The sequence below is a fragment of the Petaurus breviceps genome, unplaced genomic scaffold (assembly GCF_028583685.1).
Source record: "Petaurus breviceps papuanus isolate PSGF00001 unplaced genomic scaffold, PetGlider_PUasm1.0 37, whole genome shotgun sequence".
Taxonomy (NCBI): domain Eukaryota; kingdom Metazoa; phylum Chordata; class Mammalia; order Diprotodontia; family Petauridae; genus Petaurus; species Petaurus breviceps.
The window spans coordinates 5,344,221-5,365,843 of record NW_027186296.1 but is presented as its reverse complement, the minus strand read 5'-3'; the positions used below and the strand labels follow the sequence as shown (position 1 = coordinate 5,365,843).

The 21,623-nt window shown below is 35.6% G+C and overlaps 1 protein-coding gene across 1 annotated transcript in view; it reads right to left on the bottom strand.

Moving 5' to 3' along the window:
- RYR3 (ryanodine receptor 3) overlaps nt 1-21,623 on the bottom strand; it is a 777,114-nt gene that overhangs the window by 184,995 nt on the left and 570,496 nt on the right. Inside the window, exons 44-47 of the mRNA XM_069097663.1 lie at nt 19,778-19,958; nt 18,258-18,369; nt 11,988-12,108; nt 9,504-9,673 (exon numbers count right to left, since the gene is read on the bottom strand). Of these exons, the coding sequence (XP_068953764.1) occupies nt 9,504-9,673; nt 11,988-12,108; nt 18,258-18,369; nt 19,778-19,958 (584 nt within the window). The remainder of the gene's footprint in view (nt 1-9,503; nt 9,674-11,987; nt 12,109-18,257; nt 18,370-19,777; nt 19,959-21,623) is intronic.

The window sequence follows — 21,623 nt, the reverse complement described above, 5'->3', positions numbered from 1 at the left end:
TCTATCTATCTATCTATCTATCTATCTATCTATCTATCTATCTATCTATCTATCTATCTGTCTATCACCATCAGTTCTTTGAAACAATGAATGGTATAACCTGTTGGCCAGACTTCCTGTGATGAACCTCTTCCCACTGAGTCAGACTGATTCTTGCATGACAAACACACAGTCCATTATTGGGCCCATATTCAAAACCTTTCTAGCTTCTGAGGATGTGCAGGAACTCACCTCAATAAAACATGCAAGTATGACTTTACTTACATACTTGAATAAGCTATGATTTCACTGGTGTGAGTATTCCTATTGCAGTGCAAGATGCAATTTTTACATATGCCCTATCCTATGTGACTCATGTCTTCCTCCATAACATCTCTCATATCTGTTGTTTTCTCTCTTCTCACATAGCCATCACCCTAGTTCAGGCCTTTATCACTTTTTACTTGAAATGCTGCAACACCATCCTAATAAGATCTTAGATATTAACGGATCCTAATACTGTTTCAATTCATTCCCCTCTTCAGTCTATCCTTTACACAGTTATGAAAGTGATTTTCCTAAAGCTCAAGTTGGACCACATGAAACTCCAACTCAACAAACTCTAAGAGTTTCCTACTGTTCTTTTTTTTTTTAAAGCAATTGGGGTTAAGTAACTTGCTCAAGGTTACACAGCCAGTTATTTTGTGTGGGTGCCAAGTATCTGAGGCCAGAACCGATCCTGGGTCTCCAGACACCGGGGCCAGTGCTCTTGCTCACTGCGCCACCTGGCCTCCCATAGAGTTTCCTACTGTTGACTTCAGAATAAAACATAAGCTCTTTTTTTTGGCTTTTAAAGTCATTCACAACCAGCCCCAATCCTTTTTTCTTGCCTTTTTTAGTCATTATTCCCCTTTCTGCAATCTATGATCCAGCCCACTCTTCCTGTTGCTCTTCATGTGACATCACATCTCCTATTTCCATGAGTGAAGCACACTTTCTCTTCAACTCTGCCTCTTAGAATCCTTTGCTTTCTTTATAACAGCTTATGTATCACAACATGAAGCCTTTCTTAATCCTTCCCCATCTCCCAAGTTTCTAATGGCCTTAACTCCCCATTATTTTGTTTTGTATATTTACATAAGTAATGATAGTTCCCCCAAATTCCCCAAGATCCCTAAGGACTGGGTTTGTTTCCTCTCTGTTTTGACCCCCAGCCTTTAGCATAGTGCTTGGAATATAGTAGGTGCTTTATAAATGCTTGCTGATTGATTCTAGTCCTTTTTGGTATCTATCTAATGTGCCTGACAGCTTCCTCTGTGTTTTAAGCACATCTTTACAGTACTGAGGTTGCATTCAAATGGTCATATTGCTTCTCATTCTGATAACATATGTACTTCTTGTATACTTGTAACATGCCACAATATGACACTCATTATACACATACCCACTGCCTCTTGGATCATTTTGATTATTCTTATGTCATAATGTATCATTATTTATGGCTCAAGAGCTTCACCAAAATAATATTAGTGTTAAAGATATTGACTTTGTCCTTATGGATTAATTTAGATCACTGAAGGCACTTTGAACTTGGTCCATCTGATCACTCATCTATAATGCCTACCCCAGATAGCTACACTGAAGAATTAAATAAACGGGTTCTCTGAGGAGAAACATCTAGAAAATATGCATTTTTCTTTCACTTTGTTTTGATAGTATGGGTGATTAAATTATGAATAAACTCATTTCATGAATTCTTTGACCTGATATTGCTAAGTTATTCCTGACGAAGAAAGGTCCATGCAACATATGATACAACAAAATTGCATTTACTTACTTAGCAACATTCGAACTGCAAATGGTAAAAGGGAAGAAGGAGTTGTAGGTCTCAGGCAGTCAATAAACAGTTATTAATCACCTACTATGGGCCAGGCACTGTGCTAAGTGCTGGGAATACAAAAAGAGGTAGAAGTCATTTCCTTCCCTCACAACCTAAAGTAAAGAAATATGTGGCTATAGTCCCTCTTAAGGGCTCCACTCCTGTTCTGGGGATACACAGGCTACAAGATGTTGGCAGGTAAGTGTCTATCTCTGTAAATGCCTCACACAGTCAAGATGGCTTCCTCTTTTTATACCATGGACTAATTTATCTCCATCTATCATCACAGATGGATCCTCAGATCCATATAGATAAGTTATTTCATAACACATTTACCATTCTAGATAATTTCAGAATAAGCAGATACATTGCAATATAAGTAACACACACTCATCATTCTAGAGCATGCAGGGTGGTATATAGGAAAGATGTAAGGGTATGCCTGATGGTCTTACACGCTTTACCCTTGGATCACAAATTCCTATACTTATTTCTATATAGTTTAAAATCAAACCTAATCTTTCTCTTGCACTACACAATTGGATGTTAATGGATATACAAGTTCTCTTAGTCAACAAGGCAAAGTTATACTTACATAGACAGAACAACAATGATATGTCAGGAAAGAAATCCCACAACCAGGATAAATTCCCATTATTCAAGTTTGGGGCAGTAGATGCAAGGTCTCATTTTAAATTGGCTTAGGTGGTATGGGGAACAGGTAGAATTTTTTCCTAAATTTTAAATTTTTAAAAGAATTTTAAAAGTATTTTAGGAATTTTAAAAAATAATTTTAAGAATTTAAGAATTAAAGTAATTTAGGAATTTTTAAAGTAGAACACTTTTTGGGAAAACAGTTCTCTATCTCTTTCATACTGATGCTTTGCTAGTGTTCTTTTACTTTAAAACAGTGCTTCCCTTGTCTTTAATATCTATTTACTTGACAAGGAGATGAAGTATCTTTTGAATAAGGAACTATCTCAGTACTTTTGGCTTCCCTATGAAAATAACAGTATTAATTAAAGTCATCTAAGAACTAGTAAAGGAATATCTTTTAGTTAATTTTTGGAATCAGTAGTTTGTTTAAATTGCAAGTCAAGTTGGAGCTACTACAATCATATGTGGTATATGTTCATCTTTTATCCTTTCTTCCAACTTGACATTTACTTTAGCCTTTGCCCTAAAGATCTGATACTTGTTGAAAACCAGTTTTGAAATAGCTGTTACACTGGGTGGCCAGTTATTTCTTGCCTGGTAAGATATGCCAGGTTCGTTTTTGGGGTAACTCATTTGTTGCTTGCCACATGTGATACTTAAAACAATTTCTTCTTCAAGAGTTTTTGTTTTCTTCCATCTCTTTGTTTGGAATAATATTTTCTAAATTAGTTTTTTATTCTTTTCTTCTGAGCTCATTTTTAAAATTTAAATGAGCAAATTTCAAGGTACATGTTTGTTTTATCTTGAAGGATAGTTTACAGATTTTCCAGATAATTTCTCTTTATTTTCTACAACATGGTATCTAAGCTTGGATCATCTTCATAATGATCTGGTTATGTATACTACAGTGTACACTATAAGATGACATGATCACATCATTCATGAAATGTTTTTTCATATCTCTTAGATAGACAATGAAATGAATTCTCCCACTATCTTTACTGACTTGGAGAGAACTCATGAGCTATTTTCTTACATTTAGTTAAAACTTCTACATGTCTTTTGGTTTTTATTTGTAGTGAGGATATCAATATGGATATGTCAACTCAGTTTTTAAACAAACATTGAAAATTAAGAAAGCCTACGGAAAAATTAATTCTTGTGGAGTAAAAGCTGTCATTATCAGCCTTCTTCCCTATCATCTAGCTACTGTCATTATAGAAGTGAAAAAGTACTGTTCTACACATTTGCCCATTTAGTTTACTCTGCCCAAAAGATTTATCCTGATAACCAATCTCCTAATAATGAGCTGATCCTCATAATCTTTCAATAGGTAACATAGGACTTTTTAAATTTGTTACATAGGAGAAATAATTCAACATAACAAATGTTTATTAAATACTTAATATGGAAAAAAGTATGTGGCAACATGGCATAGGGAGTGGAAAGAGGCTCAATGTAATCCAATAAATATTTACAAAGTGCCTACTATGTATTAGGTGTTAAGTGCTAGGTATACAATAAAAAAGACACTACCTATCCTCAAGTAGCTTACAATCTAAAGGGGGAGACAACACATAAAAGGATTAGCAAAGGGGAGCAAGGGAGGAGGGTAACACTAAACCTGGCACAAGGGCATCTTGTTCTGTGGAACTGAAACTAGGCAGAGCAGCAGAAGCAAAGTGGAGGAAACCGAGTCCAGTTCTTCCTCCCAATAAAGGAAGGCATTGAAGGAGTTTGTTACTCCCCCCTTCCAGCCCACCATTCAAAAGTGAGAGGAGGCTGAGGGAGGTAGTTTCAATAAAGTCTGAGTTAGCCACATGATGGGGAGTTTACAATTGATGAGCTTATCTTGACAGGTACATCTTGTTCTGTGGAGCTGAAACCAGACAGGACAGCAAATGCAAAGCAGTTCAGAGTCAGGAAGACTTTCCCCCATTGACATAATGTCTGTGTGACCTTGGGGAAGTCACTTAGTCTCAGTGCTTTAGGAAACTCTCTAAGATTATGTCTTTGGCACTGTGAAGTAATGCAATATTGTGCGCTGACCAATTTTGTTAGATCTAGCTCTTTTGAGCAATGCAATGATCTAAGACAATTCCCAACAACTCATGATGAAAAATGCTATCCACATCCAGAAAAAGAATTGTGGAGTCGCAATGCATCTTGAAGCATACTACTATCTCTTTTTTGGGTTGTTTTTTTCTTTCTCATGGTTTTCCTTTTGTTCTGATTCTTCTTTCACAACATGACTAATGTGGAATTATATTTAATATGATCATTCATGTACAGCCTATATCAGATTGCATGCTGTCTTGGGAAGGGGGGAAAATTTAGAACTTAAAATCTTATAAAAGTGAATGATGAAAATGAAAAATTTTTAAAAAGGGAAGAAAAAGATTATGTGTTAGGGTGCATCTTCCCATCTGAGTTAGTAGATGAAGTTTCTCACAGGGAGCTTTCTACAACAATGAAAACTGGTTTAGTTAAAAAAAAATCTATCTACCTATCTATCCATCAGTATAAATGACTCCCTGAAGAAGTGGAAGATGAATAACTATATCTTTTATATTATTTCTTTTATCAAATGCCTTTCCACTTTATTTCAGTGTTACTATTTTTTCTTTACTTCTGACAGACTTACTAAGTACTCAAGGGGCTTGCCTACTGCTCCTTGGCCTTCTGGCAATTTTGTGATGTGACTGATCTTCACTTACTTTATTTCTCAGAGAAATTGAGGCAAAGCAGGAAAGTGACTTTCTTAGAGTTGCAGAGGCAATTAGTGGCAAGACACCTAAGAATGTAAAGCCATTGAATCCCATATGGATGCTTTGTATAAGCATTTATAATCAATCTCAGAAAGTAGATCTTTGCATTTCCAAGTCCTTGGCACCCATCCCATTTGGTGTACTAATCAGCCTAACACAATAACTTCAGCATTTTAAAAGACTTCCAGCTGTAAAGCTATTAATTTTCTAATGTGGCTTCAACTCTTTTCTGACTTACTGGGGAGCTCTCAACTTGATAATCTTTTTTCCCTAAAGCATTGCTGAAGTTACAATTAGCAATTTTCATAATTATGAGAGACAAATCAATCAATCAAACTAGCTCTTCAGGTAGAGATGTACATAGGAAGCAGAACTGTATCCCGCTGGTTAAATTTACAAGTGTTGAAAGCAATTTATAAGGAGAATAAATGACTTAAAGTAACACACTTCTGAAATGAGCCTCTGAATAAAGAAAAGTGCTGAAGGTGTTGAAAACTATTAATGTTTCAAACTGTGTTTAAATTCTTATACATGATTATTCTGACGTTAGGCAATGAGGTAAATTTCAGAGAACATGTTTAAAGAACTTGGATTATTGTTCTTTGGTAAATAACTAACAATAATTCATGTTTGACTACTGATTTAAGGTTTACAAAGCATTTCAGTCATCACAGTCCTGTGAGACAAGTGATATAAGCATCACTATCCCCATTTTACAGACAAGAAAATTAAGGTTCTGAGAGGATAAATGATTTGTCCAGGATTGCACATATACCTAGGAACTGTCAGAAAAAGAAAACATGGCATTGTGAATAGGATACTGGCCTTGGATCCAGGAAGACTTGGGTTCAAATCTTGCCTCAGACACTAACTGTGTAACTCTGGGTAAACTATTTAAATTCTTTGAACAACAGTTTCCTCATCTATAAAATGAGGTAGGCTGGATTTCATGGCCTTTATGGTCCATTCCAAATATAAACCTACAATCCTATAAGATTTGAATTCAAGGCTTATGATTTGAACACAGGTCTCTTCTGCTACTATATATAACAGTCTTCCAACTACTATATATAGTTACCTTTCTACTATGTCCAACTGTTTTTCAGAGTACAGTAGAAAAAGTTCTGGTTCGAGAGTCAAAGGATTGAGGTTCAAATCAAATGTCTATCTGTGTTAACTTGGGCAAGTCACTTAACTTTCCTGGGTCAGTTTCCTCATTTTACAAATGAGGAAGTTACACCAGACAGCCTCTAAGGCCTCTCCTTTGAAAAGCAGCTAGGTGGTATGGTGAACAGAGTGCTGAGTTTAGATTCAGAACTGAGTTATAATCTGGTCCCAGATATTTATAAGCTATATCACACTGGGCAAGTCACTTAACCTCTTTTTGCCCCACTTTCCTAAACTGTAAAATTATGAAAATAATAGTACCTGACTCTCACGGTTGTTCTGAGGATCAGCATTTGTATAGTGTTTAGCAAAATGGTTGTTACATAGAAAGTATTAACAAATACTTGTTTCCTTTCTGCCTTCTCCAATGATCCCCATGCTTGGGATAATCACAACTAATATGGTAAAACATAATTATCTCATATGAATTCAATACCTTTAAGATCATAGGCAATAAGTGGTATAAAAGATATGTTGTAGGAAATTGCTGAATGGGAAAGAAGGCAAGCCATATGGTAAGAGTGATACAAAAAAGACCCAACTTTAATAGTACCCACTCAATGTTAAAAGATCAAGAGGAAGATTCCAGCCCATTAAGCAGATGCTCTTTGGGGGCTCTAGGGGAGGACATACATAAGGATCCCATGGGATGAAAAGGCGTAATTGGATTGTTAGCTACACCAATGGAGGAAGTAACCCCATTAATGAGACTGTGTCCACTGAAGTTTTGTTTTGGAAACCTCTGTCTTTGAATTGCAGAGACATTTCTGGTGACATATATGATAAGTAAAATTTTTGGTTCTAGATAATTGTCCTAAAGAAAAAAATAATCAAACTCTTCAAACTTGTCATTTTAATAGGATTATTAAAATGAGTTAGGACAGAGCTTTGATTTTTAGTTTCTTGTAAATTTCTTTATTATCAGAAATGAAATGTCACAGTTTGTTGGCTGAGGAGTTCAATATAGCACATTTCAATGTAGCACTGAGGTGTTTGTATAAGCACAATGTTTGAACAACAAATACTAGAAAAGCATGTGCTTTTTGTCTGATCTACTACAAACTATGCTTTCATCAGGGCCCTCATGGGGTATTTACAAAATAATTTTTGTCAGGAAATTAATTAAAAATGTTCAAAACATAAATAGCTTCAGATAAAGTATTTTAATTATCCAATAGAATTTGCCAGCCTGATGTATGGTTTTGGCTCCATAGAACAATAAGCTGTATTGTACATTCTTTAGGGTTCTAAAAACACATCTTTACAAAATTTCTGTTCCCTTAGAAGAGCACCTTATACCATATTCCACAATTCATTCTATGTGGACACGTGACCTTAATATTAGAGATCATACTATAAAAATAAAAGAGAAACAGTTTGTATGTCTCTCGCAGATTTAGATAGGAGATATATTTTTTAACTAAACAAGAGATAGATGCAATTACAAAAGGTAAAATAGATAACTTTACTTGAAACTGAAAAGCTTCTGCGTGGACAACATTAATGCATCTAGGATAAAAAAGGAAGTGATCAGATGTGAAAAAAATATCAACTTTCTCTATAAGGTTTCAGTATCTAAGATATGCAAACAATAAATAAATGAAAATACATGTGTGTGTATCTCAAACTAATAGCCATTCCCCAATACATAACTAGTCAAAAGATATGAACAAACTGTTCTTCAAAGACCTGCAAAGTATTCACAACCACATGATAAAATGCTCCAAATCATTAATAACAGGAGACATGCAAACCAAAACAACTCTGAAGTTTTACCCCACAACTGGCAAACTGGCAAAAATTACAAAAATGGCAAGTTATTGTTGGAGGAATTACAGAAGGCTAGTCATATTGCTGGTGAAGCTGTGAAACAGTACAACCATTTTGGAAAGTAATTTGGAATTATGTAAATAAAGTGACTAAAATGTCCATACCCTTTGAACCAGCAACTCCGTTACTGGGATTATACCCAAGGAGGCTATCAATAAGAAAAAAAGTTTCCATATTCTCCAAAATATTTACAGCAGCATTTTTTGTGATAAGTAAGAATTGGAAACAAAGTAGATGTCCATCAACTGGGGAATGACCAAACAAATTGTAATACATGAATGTAATGGAATATTATTGTGCTATAAGAAATGATTTAAGACAAATACAGAAAAGTATACAAAGACCCACACAAACTGATGTAGAGTGAAATAAGCAGTCAAGTAAATGATATGCAAATTACAAACATGTTAATGAAAAATCAAAAGTAAATGTAATAAAATTATAAAGATCAAATAGGATTCAAATGTAAAGATATGAGAGGGATGCCCCCAGCCAATCCCTTCGTGGAAGTAAGAGGTTTATAGGTATTATACATTGTACACGTTTTTAGACTTTTTCACTGTATTGATCAATTGTGCTGACTTTTTTTTCCTCTCTAAAACTATTCGTCAGTGGGATCTCTATTTGTGAGGTGGAGAGACATTTGACACAATAGCAGTGATGTAAGAAACAACATATGTTAAAAATTATTTAAAATACTTATTATTCCCATGTCACAGATATCCATCAGAATTCTCCCTCATTCTCAGGCTGAGAATGGCATGAACTTTCTATTTCTGGGTCACCAATTAAAATAGGTCACCAGAGGTCGGGTCACTTTTTCTCAGTATGAGGAATTAAATTCCTTGAGCTTTAGCACAAGTTAGCCACTCTGCTACAAAGTAGTCAAGCTCTTTCGTCTTTGGGTTTGAAAACAAGAAGGGAGACAAAATGTTTTAAGGCCAAAGGTTGCCACTGGTCAAGCTCTTGAATAAATACTTGTGGGATTTGAATTCCTGATTTTTAAATTCAGCCTCTCTTTTGGGTGTGGCATACAGAAACCTCTCCATTTCTCAGTGTCTTAGTTTTTGCATCTTGTAAAAGGGAGCAAATACATGTAGGCATATGACGAAAATTATTTTGTGAACAGAGGCACAATGCCCACGAAAATAGGAAATACGGAATTGAACTCAGTGATGAAATATCACCATGGCAGAAAAACAGTTCTTATTTCAGTAACTTACTGTGTCCAGAGAGGCTGATGCTCTTAAGTCAGGCAAAAATCCAACCTCCAGAAGGTGAAGGAGGAAAGTTTGGTCCTCAATACCATACACACGGTCCAAGAATAGTACCATGGGTGCTTTGTGGTCAGGACAAAAGTTGGCAGCCATGTCTGGCTCATTCACTGACCCATCTGAGACGAGTAGAGAAATTTCATTAGTCCTTTAAAAATATCACAGTTCTCAATGACAGAAATCAAAGCTGGACTGTGGCTTTTCTAAATAAAGAAGTGGGAGGATTTAAAAATGATACTGCTAAATCTTTCTTGCCAAAAAGTCAGGCTTTATTATAACAAGTTCTCTAATTAGCTTTCATAATGAGATTGGGACAGAAGGCAAAAGGTTTAGCCAGGATTAGTGAAGAATGGAGGGGAAGAGACTATGATTTTAAAATCACTACTGTTTAGCAGATTGTAACACTGTTAGCTGAACTTCCCAATGTCACACAGCAAAGTCCAGGTCTACCGATTTCCTGGCCAGGGACCATTTGATTCTGGAAGCCTCTCCTTTAAAAAAAAATTCATTATTTGGCTCTTGCTGCTAAAACACCTGCTGTTTGAGTCCTACAGAAGATACTACCTAACTTGTGAGAAAGAATTCAAGTACTGATCAGAGAGGTGAATGTTGCATCAAAATTCTTCATACATGATGCTGAGAACTATGTACACAGAAGGAGATGTGGTTTCTGATTGGTTGAGAAAAACTTCTGAGTTCTGAGAATTTGAGAAAAATAATTGAGGACCAAACACAAACTTTTGAAAGATGGACTAGAGTCACACGTCATATATGTCTCTTGATTCCTAGCACCTGGAAACCTGAACTAATAAGGGATACCCCTCTAACCACTCCACATCATTTTCTCTTTTGTTGGTTGAGCTGACATTTGGTCTCACCTACAAATAGATATTCCATCATATGTCTATATGTATAAACTCTCTAATTTCTGTTTATTGTTTACTTCAATGAGATTTGCTAGCTTTCTGTGATTTTTTTTACATAACCAATATTTGGTGAAGATGAGATGGAGCTAAGCTATCAAGAACTAAGTTAGATGTTGCCCTCCTCTTAAAAGCGACTAGGAATGGTAGCTTTTATTCTTTCTTTAATTTATTAATTTATTTTGCTCCTTTTCTTTATTATTATTTTTTTCTTCTTTTTGGAGGGGGGAAGGCAGGGCAATTGGGGTTAAGTGACTTGCCCAAGATCACACAGCTAGTAATTGTGTCAAATGTCTGAGGTGGGATTTGAACTCAGGTCCTCCTGAGTCCAAGGTCAGTGCTCTATTCACTGTTGTCTCTTCTTTATTATTTTTATATCACTAGATTGTCAGTATTTTATGCATGTTAAATAGACAGATATATTTCTTAGCATGATGATAGGCAAGTGGAAGAGTAAGCACCCAATCATTGTCCTCCTCTTGCTCCTCAAAAAGGTGGTAATCATAGACTCCCTTGGTGATAGGGAGTGCCAGATTCTTGATAACTAACCTTGCTACAGGTGGACCATTACAAATATAATATTAGACAGGGAGACAACATATAATCTATACATAAAATGAATACAAGGTAATTTATAAGGTGGGAAGAGACCCCTAACCATTGGGAAGATCAGGAAAATTCTCTAGAAAAGAGGGCTCAAAAACACATTACTGAAGCATTGGGGTTCAACCCTAACAAGATTAAAGTATAACTGGGAAATACTTAACAAAATAAATATCAATAAAATAGAAAATAGATAATGTTAATGTGTGATTTTCAAAATCAATATGCAGCTGGTATGGTTTAGAAGCCCTCCATTCTATTTGAGTTTGACATTATTGCTCTAGAAGGAGATGAGCCTTGAACAATGCTACCGAAATTGTAGATATAGTGCCTAAGAAAGACCAAGGAATTTTGAGGGAAGATTCATTGTAAATTAAGCCATAAAAGTCACATGAGGCATTAGACATGAGGACACAACTTATTTTTGTATGATTTTTGACAGGGAAGGACATGGGACTATAGCATGGGAAAGAAGGCAAGCCTGAAAGCTGATCTGTCTGTCTGCCCTGAGATGTTTCAGCTTATTTCCTAGAATACATGGGCACTGGGAATGACCCTAGAGGACAGTTTCTATCTCTCTTAACCCATCAGTCTTATTACAGATAACCTGATATTCAGTGGGTAATGGAATCTTTATGCTAATGAAAGGAAAGAACTAGTAGCTTTTCATTTGTGGGGAAATAATGAAAACTAGAGATATCATAAAAGCACTAGATGCAAATTCATGTGTAACATGTAGCAGAGACAGCGTGAGAAGTATAGGAATCCTCCCCCCACCCAATTTTTCCCCTTTGCAGTTTCTGACAACCCAGCAAATTTCTCAAGGGAAAGCCTTGAAGAAACATTTAACTGCTACTCTCAGATTATATGCTCATAAACTTTAAAAAAGTCATCCTGAAACCATTACCTTTATTAAGTGTGGGAAGTTTCAAAGGGATACTGATAATCCCTACCAAATCTTCTGTGGGGACCAGGGAGCGAAGGATTGACCTGATTCGGATGGCTTCCCCTTTTCCTGTTTGGATAAGCTGTCAAAATAGAAACCCGACAATAAGTTTAAATAAACATATTCCCTATTCCCACCCCATAATTTTGCTCCTATTTTCTATTTTCGACACACAGGGCTAAATCAAGGGATCAAACTGCTTCCTTAAATAATATATCTTCCTGCTACACAAATGATCACAGGAAAAAGTTTGAATTTAATTGGAAATTATACTAGGGAGACATTCTGCCTAAGATCAAATTTGATTTACTTGATGTGATCAGAAATTAGAATACAGAATTAAGGCACCAAATTTCTTCTACAAATATGAGCTATGATGAGGGAACTGGATTAATATTTGAGTACTTTATGCTTTGGAATGGGAGGCTGATGTCTCATTTTCCATGCTAAGATATAGAGATTTCTCAGAAACCATACAATGAACATTAGCAATACACTGATAACTACACTACCATTGTCTACCTCCTAAGTATTAGAGCCTTCATGGAACTTCAGAATCAATGAAGAGAGATAGCTTCTCATGATGATAGCAACTGCATGTCCCTCCCATAGCCAACTGACATCTGGAATGATTCTTTAATGAGGAAGGAGAATGAAGATGAAAGTGGGATCTATGTAGGCTTTAACCTACAGAGGTGACCTGAATATGTAGACCCTGCTTCAAGTTTTAAGCTTTTTAATACTTCAGGATAAGCCTGAAACTTTTCGAGGAAAATGTAGTTTTCTGAAGTGACAGTAGTAAGGAATGGTCTATAAATGCTGAAAAGAACTGAGTGATATTTAATACTTGCCACTAAAAGACTTCAAAGAACTTTGTGGTGTTTTTTCATTTTATTTTTTTTAAAGAAAAAATTACAAACAGGGTGAAATGGAGATAAGTGAATAATTTGTCCCAGTTCATGTAGGGAAAGAAGTAGGATTACAGAGAGTGAATTTTGCTGTTCAGTTCAATCCTCTGCCCTATGTTCTCTTTCTTCAATCTATAGCACATCTCTTTATAAGGATGATAACAACAGTTTGTTTTACATACCACTTTGAGGTTTTTAAAGTCCTTTATCTCATTATCTTAACTTCAAATTTCTATAAAGTAGATTCGTTCTATCATTCCCATTTTTCAGATCAGGAAACTGAAATCTGAGAGATTAAATTTATTTGCCCCTTATCACAACTAGTAAACATCTAAGGTGAAATTAAAAAAAAATATTTTTCACTCAAAGTTCAATATACTACATCCTTTGCAACAATGTCTCTCATTTTAAAAGTTTGTGATTTGAAGAGCTTAATCAAATAATTTGAATGGGTATATAAACAATCTAGTCAAAGAATCAGAGAAAAAAGGAATATACTGGCAGGAGGCTATTATATATGCCTAGATTATTTACTATCCATTACAATTATTTGATTAGAATATAATCTGTTGATCACACTTTCCTCCTTGATACTCTATTCTCTCTAGTTTTTCTAGGACATGGCTCTTTCCTCATTCCCCTGCTACCTATCTTATCACTTCTTTCCAGTCTCCTTTGCAGGATCCTCATCCACAGCATGTCCTCTACCTGTAGATGTCCCTCAGGGTTCTGTCCTGGGCCCTCTTCTCTTTAAAAAAAATTTTTTTTAATTATGACTTTTTAATTTTTTTGCTTTGTTTTTGTTGTTTTTCTTTTTAAATTTATTTTTCGTCTTCAACATTCATTTCCACAAGATTTTGAGTTACAAATTTTCTCCCTGTATTTTCCCTACCCCAGCTCCAAGACAGCAAGCCTACTGAATACCCCTTTCCCCAATCTGCTCTCTCTTATATCCTCCCCCATACCCCCTCAGACTTTCTAGTAGGGCAAGATAGATTTCTTTACCACAGTGCCTGAATATCTTATTTCCCAGTTGCATGTAAATAAAAACCCACAATTTTTTTTTTAACATTTGTTTGTAAAACTTTGATTTCCAGATTTTTTTCCCTTCTTCCTCCTCACCCACCCCCACTTGGAATATAAGAAATTCAGTATGGGTTGTACATGTGTAATTACACAAAACATTTCCATTGGAGATATATTGTGAAAGATTTAACTGTATTTCCCTCCATCCCATCCTGCCCCCCACTTATTCTTTTTCTACTTTGACAATGTCCCTTTTCAAAAGTGTTTGCTTCTAACTACCCTCTCCCCTAATCTGCCCTCCCTTCTATCATCCCCCCTCTTATCCCCTTCCCCCCTACTTTCCTGAAGGGTAAGATACCCAATTGAGTGTGTTTGCTATTCTATCCTTAAGCCAAATTGAATGAGAGTAAGGTTGACCCATGCCCTTTCACCTTCCTTTTCTTCCCCTCCATTGTAACAGCTTTCTCTTGCCTCTTTTATATGAGATAATTTACCCTATTTTATCTCTCCTTATCTCCTCACATTATATTCCTCTCTCACCTCTTAATTTTATTTTTTAGATATAATCCCTTCCTATTCAACTGATCCTGTGCCCTCTGTCTATCTATACATGTACACATATATACACACTCATATATGTATTTATACACACATATACCTTCCTATATAAACATATATATGTATGTATATGTATAAGTATATATTTACTTCAACTGTCCTCAAACTGAGAAAAGTCTCATGAGTTACAATTATCATTTTTCCATGTAGGAATGTAAACAGTTCAACTTTAATAAGTTCCTTATGATTTCTTTTTCCTGTTTACCTTCTCATATTTCTCTTGCTCCTTGTATTTGAAAGTCAAATTTTCTGTTCAGCTCTGTTTTTTTCATCTAGAATGCTTGAAAGTCCTCTATTTCCTTGAAACATTACACTCAGTTTTGCTGGGAAGGTGATTCTTGGTTTTAATGCTAGCTCTTTTGACCTCCAGAATATCATATTCCAAGCCCTTTGATCCCTTAATGTAGAAGCTGCTGGATCTTGTGTTATCCTGATTGTGTTTCAATAATAATCAAATTGTTCCTTCCTGGCTGCTTGTAATATTTTCTATTGAGCTGGGAACTCTGGAATTTGGCTATGATATCCCTAGGAGTTTTCTTTTTGGGATCTTTTTCAAGAGGCAATCAGTGAATTCTTTCAATTTCTATTTTGCCCTCTGGTTCTAGAATAACAGGGCAATTTTCCTTGAGAATTTCTTGAAGGATGATTTCAAGGCTCTTTTTTGATCATGGTTTTCAGGTAGTCCAATAATTTTTAAATTATCTCTCCTGGATCTATTTTCCAGGTTAGTGGTTTTTCCAATGAGATATTTCACATTGCCTTCTATTTTTTCATTTGTTTAGATCTGTTTTATAGTATCTTGATTTCTCATAAAGTCATTAGCTTCCAAATGCTCCAATCTAATTTTGAAGGAGTTATTCTCTTCAGTGAGTTTTTGAAATTCCTTTTCCATCTGGCAAATTTGGCTTTTTTAAGGCATTCTTTTCCTCATTGGCTTTTTGGGCCTCTTTTGCCATTTGAGTTAGTCTATTTTTTTAAGGTGATATTTTCTTTAGTATTTTTTGGGTCTCCCAACAAGGGCCAGACCATGCTCTTCTGTCACATGGTTCCAGCAGAGTTCCCCACTGACCTTTTACTTTCTCTTTGGTGTTTATGGATTGAGAAGTCTGTAAACTACCACAGCTGCAGATGATTCACTCTTGTGAAGTCTACTCTGGCCAGTTTGAGCTGCTGGTCAGTGCCACCCTGGGCTTGGTCCAGCTCATGCAGGGTTGGCCTTGGCTCCCAGTTCAGTGCTATAGACCCTTCCTATTGGCCTGTCAGGCTGCCTTCAGCAGGAGATTTGTTTTTCTCTGTCACTTTGTGGGTTCTGTAGCTCTAAAATTTGTTTAGAGTCATATTTTACAGGCACTGGAGGTGGCTGTAGTGGGAGGTCACGGAATTTCCTGCTTCTATTCCGCCATCTTGGCTCTGCCCCTGGGCCCTCTTCTCTTGTCCCATTATACAACTTCACACAGGGGATCTCATCAACTTCTATGGATTTAATTACCATCTTTATGCTGAAGATTCTCAAATCTACCTGTCCTGCCCCAACCTCTTTGCTGACCTCCAATTTTCAGACATCTCAAACTGGATATCTATCTATCTGAAACTAAATATATCCAAAACACATTCCCAGCCTCCTACCTTCTCGTCTATTATAGAGGACAATACTATCCTCCCAGTCCCTCAGGTTCACAACCTAGAAGTCATGTTTAACTCCCCACTATCTCTCATCCCTCATATCCAAGTTGTTGCCAAGGCCTATCAATTTCACTTCTGCAACTTCTCTTGAAGATACCTTCTTTTCTTCTTCAACATTGTTACTACTCCATGTAGACCCTCATCACCTCACACCTGGATAATTGCAATAGGCTACTGGTGGGTCTACCTGCCTCAAGCCCTACCCCGCTACAATCTATCCTCCATTCAACTGCCAAAGAGATTTTCCTAAAGCACAGGTCTGTCTACATCATTCTCATACTCAGTAAACTTCAGCAAATCCCTATCAACTCCAGGATCAAAACCAAAATGCTCTATTAAGCATTCCAAATCCTTTATAATTAAGCCCCCTCCTACCTTTCCAGTTTTCTTATAGCTTGTTTTCTGCTGCTTACTCTTTGATCCTGTAACAATGTTGGCCTCTGGGTCTGGAGTAAAACACTTTTATCTCTTTGTTCCAGGCATTTTCTCTGGCAGTCCCCCAAGCTTGGAATGCTTTCCCTTCTCTTCTCTGCCTACTGACTCCATTGGCTTCTTTCTAGTCCCAACTAAAACCCCATTTTTAACTGAAAGCCTTTCTTACTCCCTCTTAATTCTAGTGCCTTCCCTAGATTGAGGGAATTTATCCTCTATTGTAGCTTGTTTTCTATGTATTTGTTTGCATGTTGTCTCCCCCATTATACTGTAAACTCCTTGAAGACAAAAGCTATCTTTCGCCTCTTTTTTGTGTTCCTAGTACTTAGCACAGTTACTTAAAATTTACATCCCCAGGCCAGAATTCTAAATCCCTTTGGAAAATCCTCTACAATAATTAGAATGCACAGGGGTAAAATAGACAGGAAAGCAGCCACCTTGGCTCATAATGAGCAGGAAGACAATTCTTCTAGAGAATTACCAAGAAGTTTCTCCCATTTAAAACTTGTTTTCTCCCTTCTGCTCTGTTTTCTTTTTTATTTTATAAATAATATTATAAATTTTATAAATTTATTTATATAAATTTACATATTGCCTCATACTCTTTCAAACTAAAAAAACAAACGAACCCATAAATAGGGGGTTAATTAGAGATTGCTTCCAATCTTTCAGAAATAACCCAGGGGTTATTTTTCATACTTCCAGTCTTGGTGATGACAGGAAAAACTTCTCAACTTTTTAAGTTGAAAAGCAACCATACACATATAAATGGTCCTTTCTCATTCTTAGACTAATAAATTAAATTTAGAACTTATAGAACATTTAACAGGGAAATTGAAGTAAATTCCAAATTACTGAATTTTATTTCTATCTTTTCCAATATTAAGTAAAGCAAGTATTTATAAAACCAAGACTTATTTTTGTGTCAACCTAAAATATTTTACTCTTGGCAATTTTCAGTGGCTTCCAGCATTATTTCAGATTTTTCTGGTAGGTGTCTGAAATTGTGTCATCAAAAGATAGATCCCTAAGAAGCAAACAAAAACAAAACAAAGACAAAACCAACCCATATCCCAAAGCCTCAATCTCAAATTAAAACAAGGCATCTTTGGTTGAGATATTCTACAGAATCTCCTACTAAGAAATAATTAAATAAACTTATAAGGAGAAATTATTTCATCGTTCCTAATTTGGTGGTAAAAATTATTTCCCATGAGGAGATTGTTTCAATAGACAGGGTTTGTTACATTTTGCTAAAGCAGGGATAAGATGAGGCATAATTTGGCGATGCTTTCCAAAAGGAAAAGTGTAGAAGAGAAACTGAAAGGATTCTATTGAGAAACCACATAAAATATAGGGATATCTTACATATAGAAATCTCCCCATGGAGCAACTAAAATCAGATATTAAGAATGAAAACTACATTTGATTTTAGCCGTGGTTCTTTAGCCAAGAACCATGAAGAAAACATGTTAGCAAGATGCATAAAATTACTTTTAGAAAAAGTACATTGCTTATCATTCAGGTCTCTTGCAGTTAATCTAATGGAAAACCAATCACTTACATGCATTTCAGGTGCACAGCGGCCCAGCAGGTCTATGAGAGCTGAATAAAACGACATGATTGAATTGCCCATGTGTACAATCTCCTCCTCACTGTCATGTTCCTCTGAATTGCTGAAAGAAAACAAAATACAATGGAGGCATGAGGTAGCCTGGGAAGTAATGGGTCATATTTTCTAAGTCAAAGGAAATAGGAAGTTTGGATGACTGCTTTCTATAAAAAAAATTTACCATGTTGCACCCAGGCAGGAGCCCATGCAAAGATGAGCTAAGTTTTCAAAAACACTCATTCAAATAGACACTAATTTCCAAATATCTGGAATGTAGGTATAGTAACTATTTTTCACACAGTTTAGTAGGGCTTTGGAGAGAATCAGGTCTGTCATTCTAGGTTCTCAAGTATATCAAGTCATAATAAATTTGAACTATACCAAAATTACATAATAAAAAATCTGGCCACCCAAGTAATATAACAGATTATCTCCAAATCTCGCATCAGCTGTTAATATCAATTCTTATCCCTTTTAAAGATCTGTGTAGCCAAAAAAAACCCAAACCCTGGAGTCTAGTACTGACTAGCTGTGTGACCTTTGTGGTAAATCACCATCTTTCTAGTGGACAATTTTGCATCTCTAAGACGAAGGGGTTGGAAAAATGATTTTTAAGGTTTTTCTTAATTCTGAAATTCTATGATTTTCAAAACTGTTTTTTTGAAGAATGTGGAGGAACAAAAGGAGTTTTACTACTTTTTGTATAACTGGCAAGGGAGGGAAGTGGTATTTCCACAGTTTGGAGTAAGTTTCGACCAGCAATAAAAAATAAAGTACAGAAATGGAAAAAAACAAAACAAAACAAAAAGTGGCTAACTTATGAACTACATAATCAACCTCTGAAAATAAAAAATTTATATTAACAATAATTTATGATTTTCAACATCTTTCTCCTTAAATGGGGCTCAACAAACTTATCTAGCCCTCATACTTTTGACATAAGAATTAATAATAGCTACATATTTTTTGTAGGTAGTAAGTATAGGATGAAGCCCACAAATCTAGTATGATTAATAAAACTGCCTTAGGTCATACAAATAATTAATTGGCCTAACTTTGGCCTAGGTCATCTTGAAAGCAGAAATTATAAATTAGGGAGAATGACCTCTAACTAAAACATTGGGAATGACTATGTGGTCCTTGAAGTGACCATCTTCACTCTAAGTCATGTAACTTACTCCAAGCAAGTGCAGTAGTACCGGTAGGTGTAATGAAGAGTGGTTATGGAAGGAGAAGAGTGTTAAGCTTATTTGCAAGGCCCATTACCTGGGTCATCTCCCAGGATAGAATAAATGTACATGACTAAGTAGTTTTAAAGTGTTTTCATTATATTATTGAAAGACCAAAACTTTCCTAATTAAGATACAACTGATACTTCATAATTTATCAATTTTATTCACAATATATAGGGGAATCACTATATCATTTCACAAGTTTTAAGCACTTACCAAAAGGCAATTCCATTTACTTACATTTCTTTCTTATATCCCTGAGAAGGAAGATCTACGGCTGGGTTCTCAGAGATTTTAATAGCTCCTTGCATGGCTGCCAACAGACCATTTCCTCCTTCACCCCTCAGAGCTGGTCCAAAGCACTCTGGACGTCTTATAAGAAGCTTGACAACGACACTAGCATTTTCTTCTACACTTTCACCTAAGGAAAATAAGCACCAGTCTCTACCTCATATAAAAGAATGACAGGAATTAGCTTCTGATTATTTGGTTTGGGGATATAAAATTTCATTAAATCTGTAACTCACTATATTAAGGGCTGTAATGATAGAGGGAAATTTGGTCTTTGTATAAAGCCATATAATCTGTTTACATAAAATTATCAGATTCAATACACTGACATAGCTCCATTACCTTGCTCTGAATTTAACTAAGTTTTATCTCTCCAAAGGCAAGAAATAGTTCAATCTACTAACTGAAAACAAAAGAATAATAGGCCTTTTTTTTTAAAACTCAGTGAGGGTTTGCTGAAAGGCAAATAACTACAGACAGATGCAGCTCATGTTGCTGGCTAAAAATCAACATTATGATAATGGCCATGCTTAGTTGAGTTATATTTTTCAACCAAATCTGATTCTTCAAATATCATTAAAATATTTATTATTCCATCTCTTATTGTAGATCCCTCCTTGTTCCTAAGCTAAGGGCAAAATTGCAGCACTCTAAAAAAGTTTTTCTTTTGCATTGTAATAGAATTCTAAGATACAACTATAGAGTTAATATAACATTCACAAAGTCATTGTTTTCTGGGTTAAATATAATCCAAAGATTCTTATAGAACTAATGAAAATGAAATAGAAAATTTTCTTTTAGAAATAATATTGATTAAGATGACTTAATGGATGTCCTGTAAGTAACATTTATAGTAAGTATTATCTAGAATTTCCTAATTTCATTGTTTTACATAGCAAAGTCTTGTGTTTGGTCAATGCTCCCCACTCCCCCCAAAAAACCCAGTGCTTTAAAACTGCACTATCAGAATAGAAATTAAATAGTTCATTATAATAAATTCAAAAGAAAATACAAATGTTATATATTCATTAGGGAGATAATATTGGAATATTTGCTTATTTCTAGTTGAGTAGAGGATCCAGACTTGATAATACTTTAGGATTAAAAAATAAAACAAAACATGGTAGCAAATGGGCCCATCTCATACAAACTAATAATTAGATTTGTAAAAATTTTTGGAGTCCTTCTATGAAAAATGATAATTACTAGCTCAGGGTCCAAGAGCTCTTATAAAATTTAGTAATATGTTACACAAATGTAAGCTAAGTTAAATTCACTCAAATCTATTACAATAAACCTTGGAAGAATGCAATGGTAAGGGAATTTGAAAATCTTCCCTGCCCCTTAATGGACCTCACTTGGAGCCCAACAAGAGAACCTTCTTTGGGGAAGCTTGTTTTCAGGAAGACCCACAACTTGTTACTTTGTAATTAGGCAGTGGGTCATAAAGGTTGTGATGTTCTCTGACTCTGGAGAAGGGTATATATACCCTGAAGTGAGGTTTTACTTTGGGGCTCAGTTATGGGAATTGTCGTGTGATTTGGCCAGATGAGACTCTGGGCAGCCACTGAGCTCCCCCCCCCGCCCCAGTTGGTGCCTCTCTCTCTGGTAACTAATACTGTATGTATGTAATGGTGAAGAAGCAAGCACTCTAGTATACCCAGGATGGCTGCTAACACAGGTTCTTCGATCTGATTTTCTAAAGGAAAGCAACTTAGAAGGGGTTAGCAATCTTACTTTAATCAAACATATATCATTTACCTAGTTCAGGGGAAAAAGGCAACACCCTGAACTT